Source organism: Podarcis melisellensis, assembly GCF_964234715.1.
Source record: "Podarcis melisellensis genome assembly, chromosome: 1".
Classification (NCBI taxonomy): Eukaryota; Metazoa; Chordata; class Lepidosauria; order Squamata; family Lacertidae; genus Podarcis; species Podarcis melisellensis.
Window position 1 is genome coordinate 97,695,557 of NC_138528.1, and position 19,178 is coordinate 97,714,734.

At 40.7% G+C, this 19,178-nt stretch overlaps 1 protein-coding gene across 3 annotated transcripts in view; it reads right to left on the reverse strand.

Moving 5' to 3' along the window:
* The window catches only part of LRP1B (LDL receptor related protein 1B), a 744,879-nt gene that overhangs the window by 275,433 nt on the left and 450,268 nt on the right, over nucleotides 1–19,178 (reverse strand). For all 3 annotated transcript variants that reach the window (XM_081928170.1, XM_081928171.1, XM_081928169.1), the window contains one exon: nucleotides 18,495–18,657. In XM_081928170.1, coding sequence (XP_081784296.1) covers nucleotides 18,495–18,657 — 163 coding nt within the window. The remainder of the gene's footprint in view (nucleotides 1–18,494; nucleotides 18,658–19,178) is intronic.

A 19,178-nucleotide genomic window follows, 5' to 3' on the forward strand; every position in this document is an offset into this window, starting at 1 on the left:
TGGACTATCTGCCGATGGCTGAATTCGCCTACAACAACACGAAACACGCATCCACCGGGGTGACGCCTTTCTTCGCGAACAATGGCCGTCATCCCAGAACCTTCCCGAGATTTGCGGCACCAGGAGGGGGGGGGCCTCAAGATGCCGACCAGTTTGCAGCGGAGTTGCAAGAGGTGCACGAGGAGCTGCGGAGACATTTGGAGCTGGCAAAACAGGCGTATAAGGTGCAGGCCGATAAGCACAGGAGGGCGGGAGAGGACATCCAGATTGGGGACTGGGTGTGGTTAGCAGCCCACGCGATGCCGGCCAGGTCATTGGCCAAGAAGAAGTTAGGACACAGGCAGCTAGGGCCATATCAAGTTGAGGCTAAGATCAATCCGGTGGCTTTTCGTCTAGCCCTTCCGGAGGGTTCCAGGGTGCACCCGGTCTTTCATAGGTCGGTGCTCACTCCCTACAAAACCCCACACAGGTTTCAAGAGTCAGGAGCACTCCCAGAGCCACGTAGGAGGGCGCCTGAGGGGGGGGAATCGCCAAGACCAGAACCTCTTAACGAGGTCACAGAGATACTGGACTCGAGATGGGGGGAGGAGGGAGTTGAATATTTTCTAGCCAGGGAAGGCACTCCGGCCTCTGCCAATAGCTGGGTGCCGGGTTACGCGTTGGACGAACCCCTGTTGAAGGAGGAGTTCCATGCACTTTTTCCGCACAAGCCCATGCCCGAGGAGTATTTTGATGATTGGCTTTTCACGCCCACTTTGTCAGACAGCACGTTCGAGGGTTTCTCCTCACCCGAGGGCCATACGCCCGAAACAAGCCCGACCAGGGATCCGAGACTGGGGGGGGAGGAGACAGGCCCTTGTTGGTGGGTGGATCAGCCAAGGGAGGCATGGAGTCAGAGATGGATGGTAGGTCCTTGGCAGGCAGCGCCAGGAGAAGCAGTGATGGAGGAAGAGACTGTGAGGTCTGTGGGTGGGGAACCCGAGTTCGAACACACATATACGGAGATGACAGAGGAGAACGTTGAAGTGGACAACTTGTATCCTGAACCGACCCCGGAAGAACCACGTTTTCCTCAACCTGCACCCGGCGAGCGGGAGGGGGGAAGGGGGGGCTTCGAGGGGGGGATGGATGTCAGGGTTTCTGGGAGAGAGGAGGAGATGACAGAGGAGACGGAGAGCGAGTGGGAGGAGGGGCAGAAGGATGAGGAAGAAGATGACGGAATTCTGAGGGAATCCACTAGTCTGAGCAGCGAGTCAGAGGATTCTCAAAAGGGGGTTACCTTAATCAAGCAAAAGGGAGGAGAAGGGAGAAGCGGAGAGGAGCCCAGTGGAAGACAGACGCAGCAAGAGGCGTCTCAGCCGGAACGGAGTAAAGGGGGTGGAGTCGTCAGCCTCTCGGAGGGAGCAGGATTAGGAGAGAACAGAGAAAGGGGGTTGGAGCAAGGTGTTCAGCCGGAAAGGGTGGAGAGCAGAACAAGGGGTGGTGTAGCGGTCGAAAGAAAGGTCAGCAGCAACGTACGCGCGCCAAGTTCAAACGTAGAGGCGCGCGGAAGTGGAGAGAGCTCAGGGGAGGAGCCCGGCCCTAAAGCCAGAAGGAGGGGGGAAGAGGCGGCAGAGGATTCAGCCTCAGGCGAGTCACGGAGAGAGGGAACCCAGGGGGGCAGGAAGACCCTGCGGAAAAGAAAGGAGAGGAAGAGGTGGTCTAGAGCCAGGCTATTAAGTTGGTGTGGAAGAGGGGAGGAGTCAGAGGGGACTTCAGCGGTCTAACGTGACAGACGTACGGCCACGATGCTGAACTGTACGAGAAGCAGAAATCTTCAATAAACTTTTCCTGTAAATAAACTGCAACGGAGTGAGGTCTCTTGTGAGCTGGGACCCGTCCTGGGTGGCCGTGACACATACGCTTCAGGTTACAGACTCCGGTAACCCTGAAATAGTACCTCGGGTTAAGAACTTTGCTTCAGGGTGAGAACAGAAATCGTGCTTTGGCGGCGCGGCGGCAGCAGGAGGCCCCATTAGCTAAAGTGGTCTTCAGGTTAAGAACAGTTTCAGGTTAAGAACGGACCTCCAGAACGAATTAAGTACTTAACCCGAGGTACCACTGTACATAGATTTTTTAAATTTAAAAATAAATTACGCATTTTCACCAGTTCCATGGATTTTATCTGGTGATTGTTGAGAAGAAAATGGTTTCCAATCCATGTATGTCACCCCTACCCCCTCTTTGATACCCCCCTCAGCAGCTCTTTTGCTAAATGCTCAAGCAATCCATAGTGGCAGGGGGAGGGGAACAAAATACTCTCAATATATATCCAATGCATTTGACAATGCTGCTTGCTCCTTGGCTCTCAGCCAACATCTCTTTTTAAAAAACAAAAACCACCTTTTGTAAATGAAACAAGCCTAAAATTGAAGAACTCTGGATGAGCCCAAGTGGCACAATGACTAGATATGCAACCAAACAGAAAATCTCCAAACAAACACAGTCAACAACATGACAAAGGCAGCCTCTCGCACTGAAGGTAAGTTAAGCAGTGTAGGTTTTATCTCCATGATGAAGCACTCTTTGCAGTATGTATAATAAACAGCCCTAAATCAGCATGTTAATAAATAGCATGAAGTCAACCTTGCAGAAAAAAACTTATTCTTAGTAACATTAGTTGCATCAGCACTTTGCAAATGGAAATAGTTTTGAACAATAGGACTATCTTATATCAACAGAAGTTCTAGGAATATAGAACTGTGTTGTGCCGTGTCATCAATGTCTTTCTAGCCTCCAGTTAAAATTTGTGAATTAATATTATTTTACTTTCAAAAGCTGCTTGTGCAGTATGTCACCAGTCCACAAACTCAAAGAATTCAGTCTACAATTGTGTCTCTTCCAATCTTTCACCCCATCACTCCATAGTTTTTAGTCATGTAATTACAGTGGTACCTCGGGTTACATACACTTTGGGTTACAGTCAGGATACAGACTCCGCTAACCCAGAAATAGTACCTCAGGTTAAGAACCTTGCTTCAGGATGAGAACAGAAATCGTGCTCTGGCGGGGCGGCGGCAGCAGGAGGCCCCATTAGCTAACATGGTGCTTCAGGTTAAGAACAGTTTCAGGTTAAGAACGGACCTCCAGAACGAATTAAGTACTTAACCTGAGGTACCACTGTACTGGGCACACTGGCAGCTGGGGCTTGCCCATGGTTATAGCCAGCCATGGGTAAGCTGGGGGCATGGTTTGGGGAGTGGAGCAAAAGTTAAACTTCGTCCTTCTGGTCTGCTCTCTGACCATAAAAACCAGCTATGCCTGGCTCCCAGCCTCAGTTGTTGCTAGATTCCCCACCCACGTTCCCTGCTCTTTATGTTGTAGGTAAATGGGCAGTCCCTGCAGAGGACATTGCTATGGAAGTGTTCAGTCACCATACAGGGGGCCAATGTAATCAATCTATTCCTTCATAAGGCCACTCACACTCATTCATCTGCCTACCAGGCTAAATACAAGGCTCGGCTAAAGCTCTTCACAATTTGCCACCATAGTTCTTACATGGTCTATTGTTTTTTCATAGCGATATTTTGATAGCAAGTCTTAAGGAATCATGTGAAAGACTGAACTTGTTTGGTGGGAACATCACTTTCAGCACCTGAAGTGAAAATCCCTGTTTAATTTGTGTATTTTAGATATGTTTAATCCCCACTTTTAAGTATTTTGTTGTAAAGTTATATGCTCAATGCTTTCATCTGAGTCCTCAATTGCTAAGTGTGTTGAGACATAGAAACTTTGAGATTTATTTTATGATTACCATTCCACTAAACAAATATTGCTGCAACATATAACTGAGAAACATTGTTTCCTAGTGCAAAATACCACGTAAGTAAATTCTGTAGTTTCTGCTGTTGTATTACTGGAGCACTGCTTTATAGCTACAGTTTTATATTTTATATTTTATATTCTGTCATACTTGCATATACCTAACTGCTTTTTTTAAATCTTATTTTGCATGAGTCCAGCACAAGTTAATAGAAAATTAGAAGTATGCTATTTCTTCTGAACCACCTTACCGCACCAAAGATAATTCTTAATTAAATGAAGGTAATAAGAAAAAGGAGGCCAACAGACCCTCAGCCTTCAGCAATCTACATAGAAACAGAATGTTTATATGGGAACTCTTACTGTGATCATCCCAAAGACAGAACTGTCATCTCTGAAGTGAGAAAAGAACTTTATAAGAGAACCTGCCCAGTGCCTGAACTGAGGCAGGGAGAAAAAGAAGTACTTAGGGGCTTGATTTAATACACTTAAAGAGATGATAACAAGTCTGCCCTTGCAAGCCTCCTATTTTTTGCAGGTGCCAAACCCCCACTGCCCAATAAATCGGAAGAGGATTTTGATCCATTGCATCCACAATCCCCTGACATGCCCCAAAATGGGGGGGGGGGGGAGTACACTAGGCCTAGAACTAGCAAACCATTTTCCTCCCCTGGGGCTGATCTGGAAAATTCAATTCAAAAAGAATAAGCCCCAAGAAACACACATCCCCGCTTTGGCAGTCATGGAGCATTGGATTTGATTGACCCTGCCCCTTTGCTTCAGTAGTTGTGTAGATATGTAAAACGTTTTATCAGCAGCATCAATTGACAAGTTTTACTATGCCTGTCAAACTTAGTGACTATTTTTCTTCAGTTTTAAGGGGCTATGGAAATGAGACAACTATTAGGTTTGGTTTGGGAAGGGTCTGCTTTATTGTCTTTTGTTTTTCAGGAAAGCTTTTGGGTAAAATTCATACTGCCTTATACAAAATTGCTACCTCCTCTAGCGTAATACTTAATTTAAGTATTCAATGGTATGCATTAGCAAGCAAACATAAAGAAATCATCAGCAGAAAGATTAACGGTCTTTCTTGATACCAACTGCTTTCAGTATCTTCAAACTTTTGTAGTGAGTCCCTGCAGGGAAGCCAATACTATCGTATATAATGTGTGTGGTTTTTGTTGTTGTTTTTTTAAAAAAATATTTTTTATAAAATCTGTGCTGTTCCCCTTTTTAAAGCAAGTAGTTCTGTTCTATCATTTACCTGAAAATTATTTTGCACACCATTACCAACTCTGTTGGCATCCAGCTGTGTCAAGAGACATTGGAGTGCGCCTCAGGGGGTGAAGTCAAGCCGCTGGAGAAACACAGGGCCTGCTGTGGCTGCAGAGACTGGTGACTCATAACTGCTCCCTCCTATGTTGTTTTTGCTGTGCTAACAGCACCAAAGTGACCTCCCCAGGGCACAAGCCTGGGCAGTGTGAATGGAGGTCCTGGGCTGCCCAGACCCCACTTTCGCCTTGCTGATGTGGCCCAAAGTAAAGCAGAGTGATACATTTGGCATCAGCTTGGCTGCAGGAGTTGCTGGAAGGAGGCATACAAGATGCCACCCAACACATAATAAGTAATACTAAATAATAATTATAAATGATAATACTTAATTAATTATTCACTTTCTAAACCACCATTCTCAAGGCAATTTACACATAAAATAGTTAAAAACACAAATACAAGACTAAAATGCTAACAAGTGGTAAAGACCAACTTATCCAGCTGCAAAACCCATTGAAAGAAAAATGGCTTCAAGTATTTCCAGAAAGTACAGATAGTGAATTCCTGTCGACTTTCAACAAATTCTAATTCATCTTCATGTTCCTCCCTCAACCTGCCAAACAGGGGGCCTGGACTCTCAGCTTTCATTAAAAATGCAAATCAATCAGATATATATAAATAAAATATGAAATCAACACATGGATACAATGCTCTAACACTTATTTGGCAGTTACAGAGGCACTGCTGCAGCAAAGGACACTTAATCACTATAGCTAAGCAATCAGGAGGGAGGAATATGAGGCATTTCCTGTATCTTTCTTGCTGAAGAGATTGACTCTTTTCCAGCTGCAGTAAGTACAGGTACAGGAACATATCAAATGATGTTTTTAATAGCTGTGTGGCAGGGACAAATTAAGCACAGTAAGCCTTTTCTAGTATGGAAATTCAATTATGGGGAAAGCTTTCCCTATTGACATTCTGTCCGATATCTTATCGCTTGTGTGTGGGGCCCTGATTTACGTTTAGAGTCTGTAGTTTAGCACAGCAGCTCATAACATTCTAAATACTGAATAAATTCTTGAGGATGAACTTTTTATGAACTAAAACAGTTCCTCTGGATGAACTTGGATTGAAATACTTTGTTTTTTAAAAGTACAAACTAAAACTAGTTCCTTTTTAAAATGAACTTCCCAAGCACCTGGGAAACTTTGAAAAAAGCCTTTTAAAAAAAAACCCAAAACCATTGGCATGGTTCTTTTTATTATTAATGAGAAGTAGTAGCATCTTTTCTAACAAGGAATGCACACAAATTAAGCTAGATAATTAAGTTAGTTCAGTGAAAACTAGGTGCAACCCTTTATTTACTGGAAATATTGTTGAATGTTGCTTAAATCTATCTATAATGGACTGAGATTAAACTGAAGTGTAAGTAAAAAAGTCATAAGTCCATCATTTTTATCATAAGGAGTTTCTGCTGCTGCTGCTCTGTTCTAAAACTTGTGCCATGAATTTTGTCCCCACGTATGGTATTTTCACCAGCATCATTCATTACTTTTTCATTCTGTCATTTTGTTATATATAGGTTTTCATTGGCACAGAGCTCATTTTTAAAGTATTTTGTTTCTTTGGTACTTTATGACCAACTGCCATCATTCCAGACAATCAGTGAAATCTATTTCATTCTAGCCTATAAAATATTACAGGAAAATATGGTGAAAGTTATAGATTCTATACCCACCCTGGACCCACTGCTCTGCAATAGGTATTGACCAGTTGCCAATACACCATTTATTGGCAAGTTGATCTTGAGGGTTGTGACAGAGCAGATGCAGGGAATCTTGGATGAAACTGCTTAACTAGACCCATCTCACTTGGGGTTCAGACCTGGTTTTGGAACTGAATTGTCATTGGTCACATTGGTGAACAGCTTTTATTAAGACAGAGAAAAGAGGAGTGTGTGCTTATTCTTCTCAATCTATCCAAGGCTTTTGATACCACCAACTGGCTTTGTAGGATAGATGTCACGTACATTGTTTTACACTGGTTCCATTCTTACCTGCAGGGTTGCTTTCAGAGAGTTGCTCTTCAGTTCCCTTGTATTGCTGCTATGGGGTGCTACAGGGCACTATTTTGCTGCCCCGTCCCCCGTGCTATTTAACATTTATACAGGGCTGTCAGGAATGGGGGTGTGGCATGAAGTGTCAGCAGTAAGTTTAAGCCCTATGGGTGAGTGGTTTCTGTGTCTAGGCCAGGCATGGTCAAACTTGGCCCTCCAGCTGTTTTGGGACTACAATTCCCATCATCCCTGACCACTGGTCCTGTTAGCTAGGGATGATGGGAGTTGTAGTCCCAAAACAGCTGAAGGACCAAGTCTGGTCTAGGCCAATGACTTCTATGGATGAGTAAAAATTCCTCTGAAGTAACAGGTATGTAGTCTGAGGGTGCTCTTGGATCCATCTTTTCATTTAAAGCTTGAATGACCTCAGTTGCTAGGAGCACCTGTTACCAGCTTGGGTTGGTAAGACAGCTACAGCCATTCCTGGACCAAGATGGCTTTGCCACTGTGGTCTTGGCATCGGTAACATCAAGACTAGATTACTGCAATGTACTCTATGTAGGCCTCCCTTCGAGCTTAACCAAGAAACTACAGCTGGTGAAGAATGCAGCAGCTTGTTTGTTGAAGCTATGGAGTCAGCTATACAGCAGCAAATAAAATGTTTTAAGTGTGTTTTAACTGCAATATACAATGTGACACTAGATGATGATGGTGAGCCTCATGGAAAATCCAATGTATTTTTAAGAACACTTTTTTAAAAACAACAAAAGAAAACTGTTTTTATGTATGTGTAGATTCCACCCATGTAACACTTTTGCTAAGGGAGCTGCACTGGCTGTTAATATGCTACAAGGAGAGGTGCTAGGTTTTGCTTTTAGCATTTGAAGCCATGAGCAACTTGGGGTCAGGCTACATAATGGACTGCCTTGACCCATATAAATCTGGCTGGCAACTGCACTTCTTGGATGGGGCCCTGTTGAGAGTACCACATTCCCAGAGGTGAGCAGTTCCAGCCCTCTGGAATCAATTACTAGCTGAAATTGAACAGGTGTCTAATGTCATGATGTTTAGACACCTACTGAAGATATTTCTGTTTAAGAAGGATTTTCCTGGGTATGACCCAGTCTATGGACTATTAATTGGTAGTACATCAGTAAAAATGGTTTTATTGTTCTTAAGCTTTGTGGAAACGCTTTTTTATATTGAGAACTTGTACTTTTTGTATTTTATTTTAACTTCTTGTACCCCTCTTTTAAATAAAGCCCAATGTGTGTTGGCCATGTGGCTTCTCACAGACTCCTTTTAATGTACCTTTGACAAGGTGTGGTAAACTATTGGCTTACATTGAAACATATGCACTTAAGAGGTCATGCTACCACTTGACTGTATGTGTGAACTGAGGAAAGAACTAAGGGGTGATGTCAGGTGCTGGAAGGCTTCAGCCAGGAGCCTGGCATGTCAGACACTCGTTCTCCTGCTTACTGTGCTACTGGAGTTGGTTCTTTCATCTGTCTTCTACCATGAATTTGTTGATCACTCCTAACTTTAAGTTCAGCCAATTAATATCTTTTTAAAAGTAAAGGGTAAAGGGACCTCTGACCATTAGGTCCAGTCACTGATGACTCTGGGGTTGCAGCGCTCATCTTGCTTTATTGGCCAAGGGAGCTAGCGTACAGCTTCCGGGTCATGTGGCCAGCATGACTAGGCCGCTTCTGGCAAACCAGGGCAGTACACGGAAATGCTGTTTACCTTCCCACAGGAGCGGTACCTATTTATCTACTTGCACTTCATGCTTTCAAACTGCTGGGTTGGCAGGAGCAGGGACCAAACAACAGGAACTCACCCCATCGCGGGGATTCGAACCGCCAACCTTCTGATCGGCAAGCCCTAAGCTTTATGGTTTATCTTTTTAATAGGACATAAATAACATTATGACTGATGTCAGGAAATTTGTTTGTATTTTGCTACAAGTTCTCCTTATCTAAAGGGCAGGTTCATCTGGGTCCAGTTCAGTTATCTCTGCTTATACACTCTTCCCAATCATTCATCTCTAATGACTGGTAAAACTAGACATGTTTTCATCACTAAAGGATGCTGAGGTAAATCATGAAATAGATTTCTAAGGCAGGAAGAAAGCTATCATCTATCTATGTCCTCTGTTATTGATTACTGTTCATGTGGAGTATTTTGTTTTTGACAGAATACTTGTGTCCATCTCTGTAAAATAATTGGACTGAATCCAATCTTTAGTTATCCATAAAAAGGAAGGGCTACTTCCACTCTTGAAAAAAGTTTTTTAGTTCATCAGAGGAATCTTGTTGGCAGAATAAGGAAAGGGTGATGTTTGCCAGTTTCCACCTAGGAAACCACTGTCCTGGAGAATTCCCCATCCCACCAGATTTGATTTTTTGAGAGCCCAGGGAGAAGTGGAAATTGTCAACAACAACAAAAGCCACTCACCCCCATTTCCATCAGTGGAGGTGTTCTCTGTGACCAAGGCAAAGTCTAGAGCCAAACCTTAGCAGGTGCATATATAAACATTAATTATTTCCCCCATTGTTAAGCATATCGCTTTGCAATTTATTAGAGGTCCTTTCATGAGCATTTTATTTGTTCAGTCATTTCCTGTAAAACAGGTACGTCCTATTTTTCAAACATATAAGTATGACTACACAGATAAAATGCTTATTTGTCTTATGAGAAGTGACAAGTTCTGGCAGCAGAATGAGAGTAATACTAATTTAGAAGATGGAGAATGGTGGTGACAGCTCAAGTTTGTACTTTGTGCCCAGAAAAAGAAGGGTCCCTTAGTACCATTTATCAAGTAAAGAGAGCTGAGAGTAGGGGCAGTTAACAATTCCATTCTGATGAAGTGGGAAATGCAATATATAATTGTAGAACACAGTTTTAGGTCAACACTTGATCCTTCACAATTTGTTAATTTATCTTCTAACAGGGTTGTTCCAGCCCCAAACTGCAACCCAGTGTGTGCATCACAGAACATTTTGAACTAAAGGAACCCAAAAACAAAAACAAAACTGAATATGTATGTAATTTCATTCTCCTCTTTGTAGCATAGATATCTATGTTATGGACAATTTACTTTCTGCAACATGTCCTGTACTTGAAAGTAATGCGAAAAGAAGATAAAGTGGCAAGCTGTGTAAGGCCTAAGAGGTAAAGTAATTGTAAATTACCTGACATTCAGAAGACATCTGAAGGCAGCCCTGTTCAGGGAAGTTTTTAATATGTGACATTTTAGTGTATTTTTCATCTTTGTTGGAAGCCGCCCAGAGTGGCTGGGGAAACCCAGCCAGATGGGCGGGGTACAAATATTAAATTATTATTATTATTATTATTATTATTATTATTATTATTATGAATTTAGTTTTCTTTTAACTGTGTTCTTTAAAAGAAATAAAAGAAGCTGCTGATATTTGTTTCATTTGAAGAAATATCACATCATTTTCCCAGCAGAATTTTTTTTTAAGGCAGAGGAAAATGCATAAGGAGTCTGTGTCTAGCAGGTTAAAAAAATAACAAAATCCAATAAATGTTTTAATGTAATATGAAAAAACCAATTATTACTTATGTTCGCCTCTTAGAAATGGAGAAGTGCTTCACATATTACATTTTCTGCAGCCAGCCTAAAGTCCAGGAAATTCTAAGCTTAATTTGATTTTGAGAGCTGCCTAGAATTTTGCAGTTACCCACAGAAGCTTTAATACTATTAATAGTACTTGTGTGCCCAAATCACTTAACTACCCAGCAGCAAACCTGTTAAGCATTACTGTCATTTAGCCATTACCAAGAGAAAAAAATCCTTAGTCTGAATAATAGCATTTTTTAAACAAATACTATCAGAGCAATAATGCTCAAGATTTACAAGTTTTCAACTTGCAGTGTATTAGCATACATAAGTCATTTTTGTTAGCACATTTCAGATCCCCCAAATATATATTTCATACCCTGCTGTCCAGCAACTACTTGTGGACTCAGGCACAGGAAGTGTGCAGCCCAGCACAGGGCGGACCAAGGGAAGAAGTAAGACACATGACATTGGCACTGGGTTGAAATAGGTCTCAACTTTATTGATTAAAGATATAAATAGATTTTGGCGAAGGCACCCAGGAGTCGCAGGTAAGCTGTCATTTTTAGATTTATGCACTCTCTCAGATTTCATTCATTAGTCACATGGGAAACTTTGCATTCCTAAATCAAGAAATATCAAAGTTTGTATCTGCCTGGAATACTCATATTTTTGGAAGGACTGCCCCTTCTTCCATGGACGAAGGGTAAAATGTGCAAAATACAGTACTCAGTAAGTTCTCAAAGGGACACTCTTGTTCCATCACGTGTTACAGCACTGTTATAGGCTAGGCTGAATTCCTGTGCACACTTACTCATGAGTAATCCCTACTAAGTTCAGCAGGACTTGTTGTCAAGAAAACCAGCATTAAAGAGTCTGGAAACAGATTTTGTATTTAGCAGGTCTGGAATGCAATGGAAGATATCTGAAATATATCTTCCTCCAATGATTACCTTAGTGAGAGAGCAACAAAGCACATTATACTTAGTGCATTCTACGTGCAGTAATAACAGCTTGATTGTGTTCATTCACAGGCTAATGTGACACATGAAAGGACGTGTGGATTGCAGCATCTGCTCTGAGGATATCTAAAGTCCAACTTGTAAACACATGTGTCAGACAGCAGAGCCAGACTAGAGTCTGGTAATGTTGTTCCTCTGAAACACCACCAGAGTGCTGAAGCCTTTCATGGATTGGCTACAGAGTCAGCTAGCCACAGAGTGGGGAGGAGCAGCACTTTGGGAGGGGGAAAGAATAAAAGGAGCAGTTTCTGAGGGAGAGATTTAAACTGGATTTAAGTTGAGGGATAGGGTTTGGCTTTTGAGAAGGGGCAAAGGTTCAGGTTAAGAGATATAGTTTGATGGGAGGTAGGGAGTGAGATAAGGAGAACTGGTTCTGAGTGAAGTTAAACATACACACTGAGTCTGAGTCTAGCCAGGAGGGGAGAGTTCTTTTAGGTACAGAATAATAATAATAATAATAATAATAATAATAATAATAATAATAATAATAATTTATTATGTGTACCCTGCCCATCTGGCTGGGTTTCCCCAGCCACTCTGGGCAGCTTCCACAGAGACCAAAAATACACCAAAATGTCACACATTAAAAACTTCCTTGAACAGGGCTGCCTTAAGATGTCTTCTGAATGTCAAGTAGTTGTTTATCGCTTTGACATCTGGTGGGAGGGCGTTCCACAGGGTGGGCGCCACTACCGAGAAGGCCCTCTGCCTGGTTTCCTGCAGCTTTGCTTCTCGCAATGAGGGAACCGCCAGAAGGCCCTCGGCGCTGGACCTCAGCGTCTGCGCAGAACGATGGGGGTGGAGACACTCCTTCAGAAGACTCCCAACCCAGTAACAAGGGGTGAGGTGATCCCCTGGTGATGTGTTATATTATTTAGAAGACCTCAGGTGTGTGATGGTTAAAAGAGTGGGTAACTTGAGGAGAAGTGCCCCTCGCTCATGAAACAAAGTATTAAGCTGTGAAGGAAGTATTTAACTGTAATATCTAAGTGACAGAAACTGAGTTGAGCATTTTACCATCTGTTCTAGCAACCCGAACACCTACCACCTGAAGTGTAACACCTTGCTTTTAGTAACTGAAGTTTAAGAACAGCTGTGCCTATAGTACTGTGTTTAACCCTGAGACATCTTAGAATTAGTTAAAGTAAATAAGTTGACTTCGACTTGAAAAAACACATTTCCTGACCCACTTTGTTTCATACACTTCTTTTTGTTTAACAAAACTTTTCTTGTTTGTTTGATCAACTCCTGCCTGAGACTCTAAACCATTAAGTTTTCCCTCATACAAGTCCCGCACTAGATAATCTGTTGTAAATTGCAGAAATTCATGTAATTGGTGTACTGTGAAGTATATTTAATTGGGGACAGTTAACGGAAGTGGATCCGCCACATTATTAATTGGTGATATTAAGTGGTGGGTTTGCTACATGAGGTCTATTAATGAGGGGTATGGTTTTTTTAATAGAAAAAACATTTGTGTACAGTGGTACCTTAGGTCCCAAACTTAATCTGTTCTGGAAGTCTGTTCCAAAACCAAAGCGTTCTAAAACCAAGGCGTGTTTTCCCATAGAAAGTAATGCAAAATGGATTAATCTGTTCCAGACTTTTAAAAACAAACCCTAAAACAGCAATTTAACATAAATTTTGCTATCTAATTAGACCACTGATCCATAAAATGAAAGCAATAATCAATGTAAAGGTAAAGGGAAAGGGACCCCTGACCATTAGGTCCAGTCGTGACCGACTCTGGGGTTGCAGCACTCATCTCGCTTTATTGGCCGAGGGAGCCGGCGTACAGCTTCCAGGTCATGTAATAATAATGTAAAATAATAAAATAAATAAGACAGTACTGTAGATGATAATAATAATAATAATAATAATAATAATAATAATAATAATAATAATAATAAATTCTTACATGCAGTGATGATAGTCATTGTTTAGATGGTGGGCTTTTATCCATTTATCCAGTCACACAATCAACCAGTAGCTGAACTGCGTTTCACACAGTCACAAGTCACAAAAACTAGTAAGAAGCCAAAGTCACAAGACAGTCCCATAAAACGAAGAACAAGTCACTGTAAAAAGAAAACCACGAAAAAGCCACACAAACAAAAATGCAAGAACAATGGCAAAAACAAAAGCTCCAAATATCACCTCTTTGTTGTGTGGGTGCTCGGGACTCAAAAGCCAACAGACTCAACAGAAAGCCTCTGATTAGCAGCGGGGGACTCAATTTACAAACAGAACACACTCAACAGGAAGCAGAACATGTTCAGCTTCCAAGGCAAAGTTCACAAACCAGAACACCTATTTCCAGGTTTGCAGTGTTCTATTTCCAATTTGTTCATAAACAAAGCTGTTCTAAGACCAAGGTACCACTGTATAAAAATCTGATAAATTCAGTGCCAAAGCAGACTGAAAAAGATATTCTGTTTCATTTATTCCAGCTTGGGGAGTCTAGAAAATTGATTTGGGCACTACGTTGTCATTCTGACAATGAATTATGGGAGCAAAAACACAAATCCAAAGGTTCATCCCAAATGCTTTAGCAATATGTCATAAAAAATATCATACACATACATGATTTGTCAGATTTATCTTTCTCTATGGAACCTTTCAAAATGCTAGGGTTAACCCCAGGAGCTTAACCAACTAGACTTATACTACTTCAAAAAGCATTTCAACTGCTTGTGTATTCTGTTGGTCTAAATTGTTAGAGCACATATTTTGTACATGAAATGCAACTGCCACACATATTTTACTTTGTGCAGTGGGTTATGCATGTGGTGTCACTGTCAGAAACATTAGAGATCCCCTCCCTGTCTAGCCCAGCTTACAACCCGTAAGCTTGGATTCAGCATATTCAGAAAAGAGTTAACATGGTGATTTTGTAAAGTAGCAATTACAACAAACCCTAGTTTTCTTCTGGAGCCTTCTCAGCCAGCAAAACTCCACCCCTTCACACCATTCTCCAGGGATGATCTCCAAATTCCAACCTCAATGTCTATTGAAAGAAAATGTCTCCAGATTACTACAATCACTGCACTGCCAACCCTTTCTTTTCTTTTCCATTTTTCTTTCCAGCAGGTGACTGCGTTTCTCCATTTTACCTAGCAGCAAATCTAGCTTTCCCCTATCCTTCCATTATGTGGAAATGGACATATTCATCACTGGAAATGACTAACACTTGAAAGTGCTAACAGAAAGCCTTGATCAAAAAAGGCCCTGAGAATATTATTTCCCTAAAGCAAAATGTAATTTATTTAATCCTTGAATGAGAACAAATTTCCATTTCAGAATGAGTTTCTTTAAAAAAAAAAAAAAACTTCCTTGAAGATTTTTGGATAGCAAAACCACAGCAATGCTACAGCTTCAAAGTCAATGCATACCTATAATGCCTCTCAAGCCTTGCTAAGAGATTTGACAGGATGGAGGCCTTGACAGTTTCTTAAGAACAAGAGCCAAGCTTTTTGGAAGACTAACTCAAATCAATCTCTCCCCCCCCCACTCTCTCACACACCTCAATGTGGAGGAAGCTCAATAAGGTTAGGAGGTGGTTGCTGATGGCAGCAGGCAGATTATCTCTGTAATATGGCCCATTTGTGTAGTAAGTGGCTTTCAAAACTTGTATCCCCTCATAGAGCACTGCCATATAGAAACCTGCATATGGTTTAGCATATTCTATCTCACTCCATTTTAACACTCTTATAAATTATTGTCTTTTTATTTATTCTTCTTTTTTTTAAAAAAAAAAGTTTTAGATCTTCACCCTGGGATTGTAAAAAAATTCCATTTTTTATTTGATTTCACTGATCGTGCCTGTGGGCTGCAGCAGTGGATCACAGCTGGGATCAGCAGCAGCCAGGACACTAAAAATCCTCCTGGAAGCTGTACAAGTGGCAGTGGTGGCGATCACGCCCCAGTCCCAGAAATCAGTTCATTCCTTTGCAGCAATAGTTACAAACTAAAAAACCCCCCGCTCTTTAAGGCTGAAGCGCAACAAATGGCAATTCAGGTTTTCTGTGGATTGTCATTTTCTCCGATTCTGCTTTAACTTGCGAGTTTTCACAGGGAACACTCTAGTCTAGAGCACAAATGAGAGGGTGCTCAGACACAGAGCTTTAAAGCACAGACTTTGCCTGAAAAGAACAGAAGAAAGTGTCAGTAAACCTAGAGAGGCAGTTGGGCTGCCTTGGTGGACCAATTGGCTCATATCCTGGGTTCCCTGACTCAAACAGGACAATGAGATGTCAACATATGGCTATGTGTATGCTAGGCCCTACCCTGACAAATACAAACCACTGCCAATGGGATCCAGTAATGGAATAGATCAAGTTGGTTCAAGACGGCAATTCGTTTCTTGCAATACCGATTACTAATAAATAAAGCTCACATTTGCTAAGTGTGGTTTACTATTAATATAAAAAGATGATGGTCCTGAATACATTAATAGCAGAAGATATCCCGTAAGAGTGTGTATATAATACCTTATGGGAACACCCAGTTTAACTTGCTAAATATAAAAATGTACATATTTTGTAATTAAATGTACAAGGCTGATGAATGTAGGCAACTTTATTAAAGTGTTATGCACATATTTATATGCCCCATTCATTTCATGCTTCACTTGCAATGCACTCTTATGATGAAGTTTTATTAAAAAACCTAATAAAGAATTAAATAAAACCAGTATCATTATGAAACAGGTAAGGACATAATAACTCAATATACTCAAGCAGAAATTCTGCTTTGGTGGTTAGGTAATAATGAATTCATATGAAAAATAAGAACTTGGAAAAAGAGAAGAGGCGAGGTAAAATGTAGTAGCAGGAGAAGCTACAATATACATATATTAAAATGCTTATCTTTTTCACTTTTGTGTCTTAAAAGGGGTATACCATTAACCATCATTTTTATAACCACAGGTCAATATCTGGAATCTAAAGACTACACTTCAACATCCACTAACAGACCAGAATTACTAGTTTAAATTACATAAAGTAAAACCCAAATATATTGCATAAATAAATACACGTGAAAAAGGAGCTAGGTGGTTTGAAAATATCTCATTCATTGTTAAGAGAATTACTAAACAAATCAGTTTAAATACAACTTCGACTAATTTCTTTTGAAACATCACTTCAGTCAGATCTAGTCAAGCTTACCATCTGCTGAGTACACAAAAGCAGCTCTATTCTAGAATCATACAGCTTCCTTTGCAAAGTTTGCACGCAAGCTGTTCTTGTCAAAATTAAACCCATGTGATTATTCATCTTAATATTCAATCAGGCGTTAAGTAAAGAGTGACAAAAGTCCACATATGGGTGACAAGCTGCTTCTGTAGTAAATATTCTCCTTTTTATTGAACAGAGTCTTATGATATTGTAAGATGTTCTCCACCAGCCGCTACAGACTTCACTATCTACAGGCTAATATAAAACAAGGTTGAAGTAGCCACTTCAAAACTCAGGCATCTACACCATTTACATTATTATGCCATGTGTCTATTGCTGCAGCTGATAATGAATGAACTTGTTGATATGATGGGTGAAATGACAAAACATGGTTCCTAATATTTTACATTCATTCTTCAAAAGTTTGCAAATGTGTTGCTATAACACAGATATACATTCTTGACTGCTGAGTCTTTAAAAGCACATATACAAAATATTTTAACTGGTGCTCCAAAGCACATTGAGAAGGGTACCTTACTATTGTATATGCACACACTAAGTTCCAATGTTCTCATTTAAAAGAAAAAGTTGACAGTGACATCTCTCTTACTTATCTATATTCCATAAAAATTACATTGGAATTTTAAGCAATGGACTTTTTGAGACAGTGACAACAAAGTTATTTTTCAATTTCCTCTGTGATTTGGAAATGACAGGGAAACGTAGGAACTAAATTGTTCTGCAAAAAATTGTTGCAACTGAAGCAAGTTATGGAGGCATACCATAGAAACATGCTGTATCAGCTATCTTATGTTCAGAAAGGTTTTGAGCTGTGAGTAGCAATGAGAAACAAACTTCTGCTAACCTGTGAACGCTATCATTTGTATTCAACAATTGTCCATGGAGTTCAATCGTTCATTCTCTTAGATACAGAAACCAACCAGAAACTGTAGGAAATACATTTGTTCTCCTTCCAGTTGTACCTTCCCCCCTCTCACACACAACAAAGACTTCTGGGTGCCCATGAGAACTATGGTGCAGGTTGCAGCAGCAGCAACAATATCTTGCCTGGGATGCAAGGAGCTACTCTAGACACACCTGAGCACATTCCAGTGGGATATTTTAAAAAAATGATTTTATTTGAGCAGAAGGCTGTCTCCCTTCAATATTACAAACTTCTTTTGAAAGGATTTCAAAAATGGCTTGTGGTGTGATATAAGAGGTCAGGTGGTTGTTTAATATAAGACTGTAATTACTTTGGGTATTTCAAGCTACTAGGTTCACTTCCGAATATTCTTCCTCATCTTCTTCTTATTCTATGTGCAAGGGCAAACAACAAAACATATAATTCAAAGCAAGGCTACTCAAATGTTGTGTTCTAACTTCAGATAACCAGCAGGCTTTCCAAGTGAGAAAAGATTAAAGATTGAGGTGCTATCATTCACCGATCATTCAAAATGGAGACTAATGAGAATACACACAGGGGGAAAATCCATTGGAAGCTTTGATTTTCTTTATACCTAGCATGCCTATACACATCTTACAACAAACAAATATTATTTCATTGAAAGACTCACCCCAAACTTGGATCCACAGCAACTGCTCTGGGGTTGTGGAGGTCAAGATCGATCAGAATAACACATACAGTTCCATTGTAGTTGCATACAAAGATTGTGTCACTCATACGATCCACAAAATAAAAATTCCCAGTAAGCCAGTCGACTGCCATTTGTTGTATATCTGCCAGAGTGAAAAGATTGTTAAATTAATTATGTTAATCCAACTTCTGTAACTCCAGATATTACTCCAAAGGAGATATTCTATACATTTGAAAGAAGTTCAAGTTGTTAATGAATTCTTTGAAGACAAGGGATAAGCAGTGCCTTTTTTTCTGGGGGGGACGCTGGGGGACGCATGCCCCTAAACATTTTGTGAATCTAAGTTTGGCCACATTGAGGGGCAGTATTTCAATATGAGTAGGAAAATGAGAGTACCCCTAAACATATTTTATGGAAAAAAGCAGACTATAAGTACAGTAAATTCTACCTAAAGTAAAATTTAGTTACAGAATACAAAAAGCAGAGGGAATGTTATAGTTGCCATTTTTTACTTCTGTTGTGAACGGACAAAATTTCAGGTGCAAATGACATACTGTAATGATCACAACTGCAAACCCCATAATATTTCACTGTGAGTGCATCACAGAAGGAGTAATTATGACTTTTTCACAGAAACCACAGATTTCCATCATGTGAGGAAGA